Source organism: Chaetura pelagica, unplaced genomic scaffold, assembly GCF_000747805.2.
Source record: "Chaetura pelagica isolate M959 unplaced genomic scaffold, ChaPel_1.0 scaffold314, whole genome shotgun sequence".
Lineage (NCBI taxonomy): Eukaryota > Metazoa > Chordata > Aves > Apodiformes > Apodidae > Chaetura > Chaetura pelagica.
Genome location: NW_009953218.1, coordinates 3,175,106 through 3,187,338, shown reverse-complemented (window position 1 = coordinate 3,187,338; position 12,233 = coordinate 3,175,106). Strand labels below are relative to the sequence as shown.

The window sequence follows — 12,233 nt, the reverse complement described above, 5'->3', positions numbered from 1 at the left end:
CCTCAGCCTGCCTGCGTGGCGTTACACACATTATTAGTGAAAAAAAATTAAGAAGTGCAGGACTAGAAGGACATGAAAGATTCTGGTCAGCTGGGACAAGTGGGATGTGCATCTCCCGTTTTTCCACTCATCAGAAGGAGGCCAGAGGCTCAACCCTTTGAAGCCCCAGTGATCTTTCTGCTTGCTGGGATTCAAATAGCCAGAAATTCTGAAACTTCCTTCATAAGGCTGTAGTCCCTCTGTACCTGTAACTAACCACCTTACTCAGAGTTGGACAGCTCTGGCCACCATCACCTTTCAGAGGTCATGCTCCAATTTTATTTTCTAACACACAAGTTTGAAGGAAGCCACTGTTGTCCACTGGAGATTGAGAGAGCATAAAAAATCTAATGCAATTTCTCATATTGTATCTGTCATCCCTTGTTCATTGTTTCCTGTGTCTCTATTCATATATTCCTGGTTGTAAAATCTTTCTCTTTCCTGTTGCTATGGTAAAAGCTTGCCTAAAAAGGAAGAATTATAGCAGCAAGATCCACTGACCTACAAAATAATCAGAACATAGTTGCTCTTGTAGAGAGCTCTGCTTTTAAAGTAACTGGTAGAAAATCTGTAGTGGGAAGAGGAGATGGCCAAAGGACAGGGACAGTGTACATGGGTTTGGATACAGTCAAAATTCCAGCTTATGGGCAAATTGCTGCTTCTGATCAGTGAATCTGTACAACTCACAGGAATCTTCCATCATTGCAATAGTAAAAGCAGTAGACACCCAAAAAAGCAAACCTTTGTGGTTTTTTTCTGTTAATAATCTTCTAGCTCCAATGTGCTTTTACTCCTCTACACACATGAATGTCATTGATACAGTGTTGTATTACAGTGGCTCATCCTTGCTGGAGGCATGGTCCTTTTCCAACAAACTGATTTGAAATGAAAACCAAACCATGAATTTTTTGGTTCACCTCCCAGACTATAAAAATGGATGGTGTCATTAATGATTAACACAGCAGCTGGTGGCTCAAAGGAGATCTGGAAGAAAACACTGCAGTGTCTCCCTCCTTCAGTAAATATATTGGCTTGACGGTTTTCTGTGCTCATCCTATCTTACTTCAGGATACACATTTGAATCCCAGCAGAGTGGATCTCTGCCTTAAGAGATCTCTGGCTTAAGATCAGTAAGGATGCATCAGATAATTTTTTGCAATGTTACTGCTTCTTGCTGGTTTGCAGTTCTCTGTGATGTTAGCAATGGTTTTAAAATGCTTTTCTATTTTGAACCAGTGAGGCATCTAAGAATTTCAACATCTTACTCACAGCATGGTTACATTAGTATAAGTTCACAACAATTTTGCATTTACATGAACATCACTTCTGGCGTTTTATTTTGCTATTGGTAAGTTGTTTTTATAGCATTAAACTGTTTTGAAAATAGATACATACCTTGTACTCCTATTTACTCCACGATGCTGGATTACAGTGAGCCTGGGCAGCTGACAAAATGCCAATGATCCAGTCTCTCAAAAGAACCAGACGGATGTTTTTAGATTGTTTCCAGAATGTGACTAACTGCTTATCAGCCAGGAAATAAAAGTAAAAAAACAACCAACCAAAAAAAAAACCCTACCACATAGCAATTGTGCATGTAGCAAAAAACATATAATAAAGTGGTAAGAAATCTGGAGGCTTATGCCTGTTACTTCAGACAATCAGTGTGAGCATATATTCTCTTATAAATTAACTGATTTTGTTGTATGTTAATAAATACAGCTCAGTCTCTGGAACCTTGTGTAAATTTTTAAATAGCTATCTGTAAATATAGGTACACCGTTTTCCATTATATTTGCCCTAAAATATTGATGAATGCATGTATAGTACACAAGTTTCTTCCCTGGCAGAGATGGGGCAGATGCAGAAGCTCATTTGTGCACAGTTATGGTGGATAATAGCTCCAGAGTTTATCAGGAACTTATTTCCTTGGTGTACACGATGGCACCAACCAGCATGGTCCACCTGGCAGTCAGCAGGCTGAGCTCAGCCCAGAGGGTGCTTGTTTAGCTTTTACAGGGCAGCAGAAGGTGCTGCTGCTCAAATGGTTACACAGCACCTCCTGCAAGGAGATCTCTCCGAGCCAGATGTTTGCTCATGCCAGGAAGAGGATGGAGGAGGAAGGTGGAGGCAGGTATTCTACTCTTGTGAACCCAGCAGAGTCCTGAGCCCTTGCCATAGCTGTTTGTGAGACAGAGAGCAGGTGGGAGGATTCTGTGTCCTGGGGCACAAGTGTGTGTAGCGGAAGTGAGAGCTGCCACTGCTGTGTCCCACCACAGAACCTGAAATCCAGCTCCAGCTGGTGTAGCTGCAGAGGCTGAACTACCCTGAAGTGTCTGTAATTTTGGTTGGTAACAATTCTCATTTGCTTTCGCTGCCCTGAGTGGATATGTGCTTCTTTTGTTAGAGATCCGAGCTCAACTCATCGAGCAGCAGAAATGTCTGGAGCAGCAGACTGAGATGAGAGTGCAGCTTCTTCAGGACCTGCAGGATTTCTTCCGCAAGAAGTCGGAAATAGAGATGGAGTATTCCCGAAACTTGGAAAAACTGGCAGAGAGGTTTATGGCAAAAACAAGAAGTACAAAAGACCATCAGCAATACAAGTAAGAGATTTCTTTCCCCCTTGCCCATGTGTTAGCCATGGCTGGAGTGCTAAGCTGCTCTTTGCTTTTTTGTGTACTGCTAGTTTGAGTTCAAGTTCAAAGACACATTTAAAACTCCCACCCTTACTCGGTAGCGTAGTGGTTCTCATTGCAACTGAAGATAGCTGGCTGCCTAAATCCTGATGTGTTGAGTTGGCCCCCTGCAATTATTCATGTAAGCTTCAGACAAGTGGTATCAGTTTCCAAAAAAGAAGGCTGCACACCTGTTATCCCCAACCTACCATATGGAATTTAAACTACCCAAAATACAGCTAGGGTCTAGAAAGCTGCAGAGCCCCAAAGGGGCTGGAAAGCTGTATGCTGATCTCTCACAGTGGAGTTGACAGGATTGGAAAGTGTCTAAATAAAGATCGATCACCATTGCAAAAAGAACAAGAGTTTTGGCAAAAAAAGGCACTGGGAAAGAAAATTATTTTGATTTGTTGTTGCATGTGAACTTGTGCCGCCTCTTGACTTCTCTTATTTCCAAAAATGAAGGTGATGTGAATGTTAGGCTGTGCTGACAATTGAATGCATCCCTTTCATGGCATAGTAACTTGTGTGCAAAAAAAAAGTGGTCAGGTAGTTTCTGGCAAAACATGTGTACAGGATGTTTTCTAAAGTGTTTCAAATGCAGTACTTGTTGGCATAGTCTCATCTGGTTGTTTTCCTGACTTGAGAGGTAATTAATGAATGCCTGGCCCTGTCATGCTTATGAATATAAACCAATAATTTTTGCTGGGCCCTGCACTTGGGTCACAACAGCCCCAGGCAACATTACAGGCTTAGGGAAGAGTGGCTGGAGAGCTGCCTGATGGGAAAGGACCTGGGGAGTGTTGGTCAACAGCCAGCTGGATATGAGGTAGTGTGTGCCCAGGTGGCCAAGAAGGCTGATAGCATCCTGGCTTGTATCAGAAATAGTGCAGCCATCAGGAGTAGGGAAATAACTGTCCCCCTGTGCTCGGCACTGGTGAGGCTGCACCTTGAGTACTGTGTTCAGCTCTGGGCCCCTCACTTACAAGAAAGATATTGAGGTGCTGGAGTGAGTCCAGAGAAGGGCAACAAAACTGGTGAAGGTTCTAGAGCACAAGTCTTACGAGGAGTGTCTGATGGAACTGGAGGTGTCTAGCCTGGAGAAAAGGAGGCTGAGGGGACACCTTATCGCTCTCCACAACTGCCTGAAGGAGGTTGTAGCAAGGTGGGAATCGGTCTCTTCTCTTAAGTAACAAATGATAGAACAAGAGGAAATGGGCTCAAGTTGTGCCAGGGGAGGTTTAGATTGGATATTAGGAAAAATGTCTTAACTGAAAGGGTTGCCAGACACTGGAACTGGCTGCCCAGAGAAGTTGTGGAATCCTGGAGGTATTTAAAAGATGTAGATGTGGTGCTTAGGGACATGGTTTAGTGGTGAACTTGGCAGTCTTAGGTTAATGGTTGGAACGTAAAGATCCTTTCCAACCTAAATGATTGTATGATTCTCTGATTTGTGTTCATAAAACTGTTAAATAAGTCAGTGCTGTGCTAGAGATACACAGACAGAGCTTTTGTTTCAGGAGAAAAGTCTTTTCCAAACACATCTGTCAAAGGAAAAGTTAATTTAAATACACTTGTACAGTTCAAAGAGTAATAACATATATTTCTTAAAATTCAGTTAAGTGACTCAGTGATTCCCTGAAAGAATCAAAGTGTGCATAAGTCAGCACTTCAGAGAGAGCCCTTGTGCATACAAACATCTTTCCTCGTTCTTAAACATGTTAAATTCAGACCAGCAGCTGTGCACAGTGGTTGTGACTGGAGTTCTGCTTTTGGCTTTGTTCTGCAATTCTCTGATTACTTTGAGAAGAGGTTTCAGCAAAAGTCACTTTAATGGGTGGTCCCCTAGGCTGGTCCCACCATCCCCACCCAGAACAGGCAGGAAGGGTTTGCTCTGGGACATGCAGAAGCAGTGAGTACCGAGTGATATCAGTGTGGCACTTCAGGGCTGGTCCTGTTGGCTGATAAAACCCTGAAGATCCTTGCTGTAAGTAAGACTGCTAAGATGTTCATCTCAAACAAAATGGGAAAGTTTCCTTAACTCACTTCTGATTCATAGCAAAGCAAACCACTGATGATTAAGAATAGGCTTTTGTCTGTTAATCATTCATCGCTGCTTTGATTCTGATTGTTAAAGCTAAAGATGGACAATTAGATGAGGAATTAAAGGGCATATTTCTAACAGTGAGAATATTTAATTATGAGAACAATTTACCAGGAGTTGAAGGAGTTTCTCCTTCCACTAATCACCAACTCTGGCTGTTTTATCTTCACATACTTGATGCTTTTGACTGTAGGAGAAGTCCTGCACAAGACGGGGCTGGGGGCAAAGAGCAGCAAAGTTTCTAGGGCACTTAGTTCAAAGACGAACTTCAAATTAAAATTTCAACAAAATCCTAAACTAATTTTTATAAATAGACTTTTGTTGTCTGTGAAACAGTTGTTGAACTACATTTTTTTTAATTGTGCTTTGGCTAAAAGAAATGAGAAGTCATCTGAGATTTCACTTTCTGCGATATTAAAAACTCAGAATGGGCCTACAATGCAAAAAGCCAATCAGGAAAATTCAGAACTGGACCACTGCAGAAAAAGTCCAGTCTTGCTGTTTGTCTTGTAATTGAGCCACCTGGGACTGGCAGTAGGAGCATATTTAAGAGTGCTGTGAGTTTATGAATGCTAATCACAGACTGTGTATGCTTGTGACATTTCCTTCTACTTTTATAGCACTTAGACAAATCCATTTCAGTGCAACAGCTACACCTGCAATTTTGCTCATGAAGGATTTGAGATGCGCTTGCAGTACTTGCATATTTCTAATGTCAAAATTAAATTACTCTTTCAACAGTGACCTTCACTGATTTTAAATATTTACATGCGCTCCATTTGTAAGAAACTGGAAGCTTTGTGGCAAGTTTTTTTTCAGTACTCTCAGGTGGCTTGCAGTATTCTGAATTCTCAGGCTTTTTTGATATTTTTGTATCCATGCCTCATGGGATTTGTAGAATTAATCTTTTAAGAGTGATCTGAAGCTTGCCTAACCCTAGTTATTCTGTGAACAGATTGACTGTTCAGAAGCAGTCATTTTTACGTAAGAATTTATTACTCTAAATGTCAGGGAGATGTTGGTGTTAATAATGTAACTTTTTTTCATTTTTATACATAATCCACGTGTGTATCTCCTCCCTAGGAAAGACCAGAACCTCTTGTCGCCAGTGAATTGCTGGTATTTACTCCTGAACCAAGTGAGAAGAGAAAGCAAAGACCATGCAACGTTGAGTGACATCTACCTGAACAACGTGATCATGCGGTTCATGCAGATAAGTGAAGACTCCACCAGAATGTTCAAGAAGGTAACATGTCTCCTGCAGTCCTCCAGCCGGCTTGTAAGATGCATGAGGGAGGCAAAAGTGTCCTTCCAAATAGGTAGCATTTGAAGAGAAGATTCAGCACACATAGCATAAAATCTGCTTTAGCACACGTATAAATTCTTCATGACTGTTCTCACAGAGCAAATCCTTAGTGCTGAGATGCCTGGGAACCTGCTGTATAAGCTGGTGACCTCAAGAGCTGAATCGCAAATATCCAGAAGACAGGGGAAAAAGCCTGTGCTTCTCTGAAAAGCAAGCTTGTCTACCCATGCAGAAAGGAAGCATTTTTCCCTAAGGACTCCCAGAATAGTAATGTCGTATTAATGAATTATTTGTAAAAACAGTATTTCGTTGTAACTCTGTCATGAGAGAAACAGATTAAAGCCAAAGTAAAGGTGTGTCTTGTGGTGCCTTGGCATAAAGGTGGTAGCATATGCTGCAATTCTCCTAAAACTGTTTCCTTTCCTTCCCAATATTAAATATTAGCATATACTTTTGATAGAATACCTACTTCTGTTAGATCATTTAATCATTGTTTCTGTACATTTGTCCTTGTATGTGCCTTTTGTGTGCTTTCGTAGCATATACAATGTGTAAATCCCTCTTGTGCTAAGCAAGCACTCTAGGCAGCCTTAGTTTGAGGTCAGTGTTTGCAGTCATTGCTGTTACAATGTTCCAAAATAAAAATAGATTATAAATGCAGATCAGTCAGTCACAGCAGGGTGCTGGTCGGGGAGCATCACACAAAAAGAAGTTCAAAAAGAACAAAAGTTAAAAAATGGAAAGTGTGTGACTAAATAATGGCAAAGGTACCAGGTTAATGTTTTCAAAATAGGGAACTGATTTCACGTACACCTGACCACAGTCCTAAGTACATAGCAATGGAGTGAGGAGAAGAAGCACATAGGAAGTGCATAGGTTATACTTGGAGGAGAAAAAGTAAAAACATGAACCACCTTTATTTGTGTGAATTAAAACGATGCAGTTGAAATTTATGGTTTCTGAATCAGTACTGGTCTGTTCATATAATATGCCTGATGCATAGAACTGTAGTTCCCAAACCACTAAACTTACTAATTGAGGTTGAAAAGGTAATGGGAAAAGTAGTTTGAGCATCCTGCAGAACTCTCTATGTGAAATTATCTCAGACTTGTTTGAACCAGTGGAAATTTTTCAGTATTATCATAGAATCATAGAAAGGTTTGGGTTGGAAGGGACCTTAAAGATCATCTAGTTCCAACCACCCTGCATGGGCAGGGACACCTTCCACTAGATGAAGTTGCTCAAAGCCCCATTCAGCCTTCCATTGAACACTTCCAGGGAGGGAGCATCCACAGCTTCCCTGGGCAACTTGTTCCAGTGTCTCACCACCCTCACACTAATGAATTTCATCTTAATGTCTAATCTAAATCTGCCATCTTGCAGTTTCAATCCTTTACCTCTTGCCCTCTAACTACAAACCCTTGTAAAAAGTTCCTCCCCAGCTTTCCTGTAGCCTCTTCAGGCACTGGAAGGTGCTCTAAGGTCTCCCCAGAGCCTTCTCTTCTCCAGGCTGAACAGCCCCAGCTCTCTCAGCCTGTCATTATAGGAGGTGGAGCTGTTATTGTCTATATCTATGTTTAGTCCAAATGGGCAGCTTCAGCCATAATGGTCTTTAAAGGTCCCTTCCCACCCAAACCATTCTATGATCCTGTGATAATTTCTATCAGAAGTGAGCAAGCAGTCTAACTTAAGGTACGTCACCGACTGTCTCAGAAATGCTTAATGGATGTCCAGCAGGCAACAGGAAGATTAGGTGCAAAACGCACATGTCCTGTGCTGCAGGACTTCCCCTTGCAGGAAGGAGGTCAGGAGCAAAGAGATGGTGCATTAGAATGAGACAGGAGGTGTCCAGCACTCTCCCCCATTCTCCCTAAAGAAAATTATGTGGAATTTGTTGGAGATCGGTAAACCTCAGATGGAGTATTTAACCAGTTTCTGCTGCTTTCTGTAGGTTACTTTTGAAAAAACTGGATTTGGAATAAAATTCTGTTGGAGAGAAGTGTCATCAGTTTCAGCAGGTGTCATCCCTGTGAAAGCAGATAGGATTCGTTCGCTGTTCACAGAGTTCAGATTAGAGAGAAATCATATCCTGCAGATACTTCTACAAAGGAATCTGATCATGCTGTTCCATGAAATATGCTCTGTCTCTCTTACAAGTAATAAATGTAAATAATAGGAACAGTAGTAATATGAAGAATTAAAAAATAAAGACTAGCAAGTGGATGCTTAAATACGTTATTGCAGTCCAGAGTCAAGAGCAGGAAATACACTGTTCAAACATATCTATACTCCACTGGCTATCACAGTATTACATATAGGAGCACTTAATGTCTAAGTAATTTCCAAATATCAGATAATCAAGCTTCTCTAAATTCAATAGTTAGATCATTTAATTATATATCTTCCCATTTATTAATTTATACATAACTGTTATCAGCTTGTTTTAGCCCTCCCTCTGTCTTGCAGCAGCAGCTTCTGCCTCTTTGGCAGTGCTTTAGCTCTGCATCCAAGTCTGCAGATAAACTACACCAAGTCTGTGATCAGAGCAGATCTCCCATCGTTCTTCTCTGAACCCCCAGTCTGCCTGTTGCAGAAAGTGTGTCAGAGTGGATTGCTCAATTGCTCACAAGCAAGATCCAGGGAGACAACAGCAAAGTCACTCTGAGGTTCTTGGCTCTTGCTTCTTCTTTTTTCTCTCCCTCTCTTCTCCTGAGAGGATGAGGCTGCACATTTTGCTTCTCTTGATAGCCTTACTGGCTTTTTCCACCTCACTGGTGGGCACATAGGTCCTCAAAGGAAACTTTTACATAAAGTGAGCCAAACATTTTCCAGAGGAATACTGTTGTATGCTGTCCTAAGACTGGCTCCACCTTGAATTGTAGTAATGAAAAGATCAAACAGTTTACTCATTTCCCAGCCATGCTTACCAGTATTGTTTCATTTCCTCTCCTGCTGATGTCTCCTATGCGGGATACAGCACCAAGTAATGAGTCTGTAGCAACCATTTTCTCTAGTCCTTCTGTAAAAGGTATGTGCAGGACCCATTGGTGGTCTACATAAAACATAGTGATGAGGAGTGTCTGTGCCCCTTGGTCTCTGTACCTTGCCCTTGTCTCACTGTTTATTCCTCCTCATTCTGGTTCTTCCTTTGGTGTGCATCTGTACATTTGCCTCAACATTTGGATTGCTTTGGTGAAATTATCCCTATTTGTTCTACACTACATGTTCTGATGGGCCAGGATGTATTGTATTTAAGTATCTCATTTTACATGGCTTTCCTGTCTAGGCTTGTCCACTTATCATGTAGATATTCATTATTTTAGTTCTCCTGGGAGCTCTTTGTCATTCTTTTTTCCAGGGGTCAGGAACTAGCATCTGTTTAAATGTACTAAATGCAGGACAAAGATAGGATCTAGTTCAGAGATTTTGTGGCATTTATCTGATGATGTTATGTCAGGCCTCATACTTCCAGATAGACACTTAAGCTCTTCTTTTTAGTTGCTGGCATATAAAAGCAGTACAGATTGCTGTTCATGCCTGGCCTTCATGCTGTACGTAAAATTGCAAACATAAAGTAGCAGAGTTCAAACCTTGCATACTTGTGTGTTTCTTCAGGCAGATGGGGTAGATGGCCTCATGGGGACAATTAAAGAATAAAGTAATAAGGAAAAATGTCAAGCAGAAGGGAAGAGTATTATGCATAACATTTCAAGCAGTGATTCTGGTTACCCCAGCATTAATAATCAACTGTATAAACACATACCCACAAAATCCTTAAGCAGATTTGTATATTTGTAATTTATAAACATGTATTTTCTTTGGACAGAAACCATAATGAGCCACGATGAACATATCTTCCAGTGTTTACAGTAAAAGATGTTGGAGAAGCCAAGCACAATAAATATTTTAGTTCCATAATCTGGCTATTAACAAGGAATATGACTACCTGCCAAATCTGTTTGACGTTGCAAATATTGTGGCATATAGAGAGATCTTTTGCATCATTTTCTTAAACATTTAAAGGTTTAGAAGGATAGCAAAGCTATTTGTTGCTATAGACTGACAAATCTGGGACAAAGTTGTACTATGAGCTGGTTATGTCAGTGTCACCGCAGCTCATGGAAGCTCATTAAAAGAAGGGTTTGCACATCACTTCCCTCAGGGACCAGCAGCAGACACATTTCAAAGCAATCGTCACAGAATATTTTCCCTGAATGATGTAACTGTGAGTAGCATTGTGTGGGCTAAATGCAGACACTGAAGAGTTCCAGGAAGAACTGAACTGACTCTTAAATTTCAGTAAAGAAACAAAAGAGTAAAGTTTGGCTGCCAAATTACACTCTGACTGCAACGAGTGGAAAAATCCTTACAGACTTCAACGAAAGGGTATTATTGTGGAATAAAATGTTAAGTTTCTCAGACATTAATCCATAAATATGAGCCTTGATAACATCAGTAGGACCACTGATGTGTTGAAAGTTGAGTGCATACTGAAAGAGTGGTTTAACTACACTTATTTGTCAGTTGTATGTGCGTTATCTATCCTACTATCAGGTGACAAAAATACTCTGCTGTCTCTTAGTGCTTTAAGCCAGATTGGTAACATATATAATATTTTTAGCAAGCGATTGCATGTGCTCTAACATTTTTATTCTGGTCTTTGGTAAGAGATGCTAATACTTTTCTCTAGGACGCAGTAAATAAAGAAGCATCTCACTGATTGTCAGGTTTTAGTGGCCTGATCAGAGCTATCAATTCAGCTCCAGGAAAATGTGGGCTGCTTCTTACATTCTGTTGTTTGGCTACCCTAAAGGATAGGCTCCTAAAGTAGAACACCATTCAAACATGCTGAACTATTACAGGGAATAAGTAGCATGAAAGAGAAATAGGAGAGCTATTAACCACTGAAAATAAATGCACTTCTTAACTGGTGCTCTAACGTGCTATAAAATGCACACTAAAAGCGATACGGCCTGCCACTCGAGTCAATACTTCTTGATCTTAAATGCTAATGTAAAATATGCTGGTTCTTGAAAATAAATGCCTTTTATACTCCTAAGAGTAACCAAATTTCCTGATTTTCATTGGCAATTCCTACAAAATTTTTCTTCAGAAAGAGACAGCAACTGACATGTTATCCATTACTACGGGCATCCTCTGGAGGTTTGAGTCCCCAGATGAACTGGTGGAAGGATGACTCATCTATGATCATGTGGCATTGCTCAGCTGTCTCTTCCTAATCACTCCTTCTACTGATCATCTCCCTCCCTCTCTTTCTTTTTCCTATTTTAAAGCCTATTGTCCTTTCCTAAAAGCATCTCACTCTTCTCTCTATGCTGATCTCTTCTATTTACCTTCAAATTTACCATTGATCAGTTTGTTACCTGGAAAAGACAGTGTGTGCATGGTGACTAGTAAATCATGAGATCTGGACTGATTCTGCTTCAGTGCTGGACAAGCTCTACAGGAGCAAAGAGAATAAATGGGTCCTAGTAAATAGTGATCATTCCCTGAATCCTCAACTCGTCTGGTGTCTCTTTGCGTTAAGGTGTAACTGAAGAGCAGAAAAGGAGGGTGTGTTTCCAATTAACTGCTGTGTGCTTCGCTTACCACAAAATCTGCAGAGGGTAAAGAGAAAATTGGGTCAGGATTTTCTGCCTCACATTCTCAACCAAACTCTTGCACTGCCAGGTTAAGGCATGCTACCTTAGAACTGGTGTTGTTGTACTTAGGGCTTGAGTTGTTATCAGGTTTGAGATGGTAGTAGTGACCAACAGGTGAAGTGCATAAATTTCTTGAAGCTGGAGTTCACCTACAGTTTTTTTTCCTTCACATGTATGCTTTCAGCTTTCCACCTTTAAGGCAATTATCCTATTTGTATGTCTTGTCCTTCTTTCTGCTAGAGTAATTTAAAAACCAGACTGCTCATGTTCAGCGCTATAGAAGCAGCTATCCAAGAGAAAACAGGTGGCCTCCACTTCTTGGAGCTCTGAGGAGATGTGTGAGCTGTGTCAGAGTTGTGCTGCTGAATTTAAAAGGCATGGTGCCAATGTAAAACAATGAAAAGCAATTCAGAATTTTTGCTAAAGCTTTTACTGTGTTTCCCTAC

At 40.8% G+C, this 12,233-nt stretch overlaps 1 protein-coding gene across 1 annotated transcript in view; it reads left to right on the top strand.

Moving 5' to 3' along the window:
- The first annotated feature begins 2,451 nt into the window (after positions 1-2,451).
- Positions 2,452-12,233, top strand: part of SRGAP1 (SLIT-ROBO Rho GTPase activating protein 1) — a 72,030-nt gene continuing 62,248 nt past the window's right edge. Inside the window, exons 1-2 of the mRNA XM_009997749.1 lie at positions 2,452-2,642; positions 5,902-6,064. Coding sequence (XP_009996051.1) covers positions 2,500-2,642; positions 5,902-6,064 — 306 coding nt within the window. The 5' untranslated portion in view covers positions 2,452-2,499. The remainder of the gene's footprint in view (positions 2,643-5,901; positions 6,065-12,233) is intronic.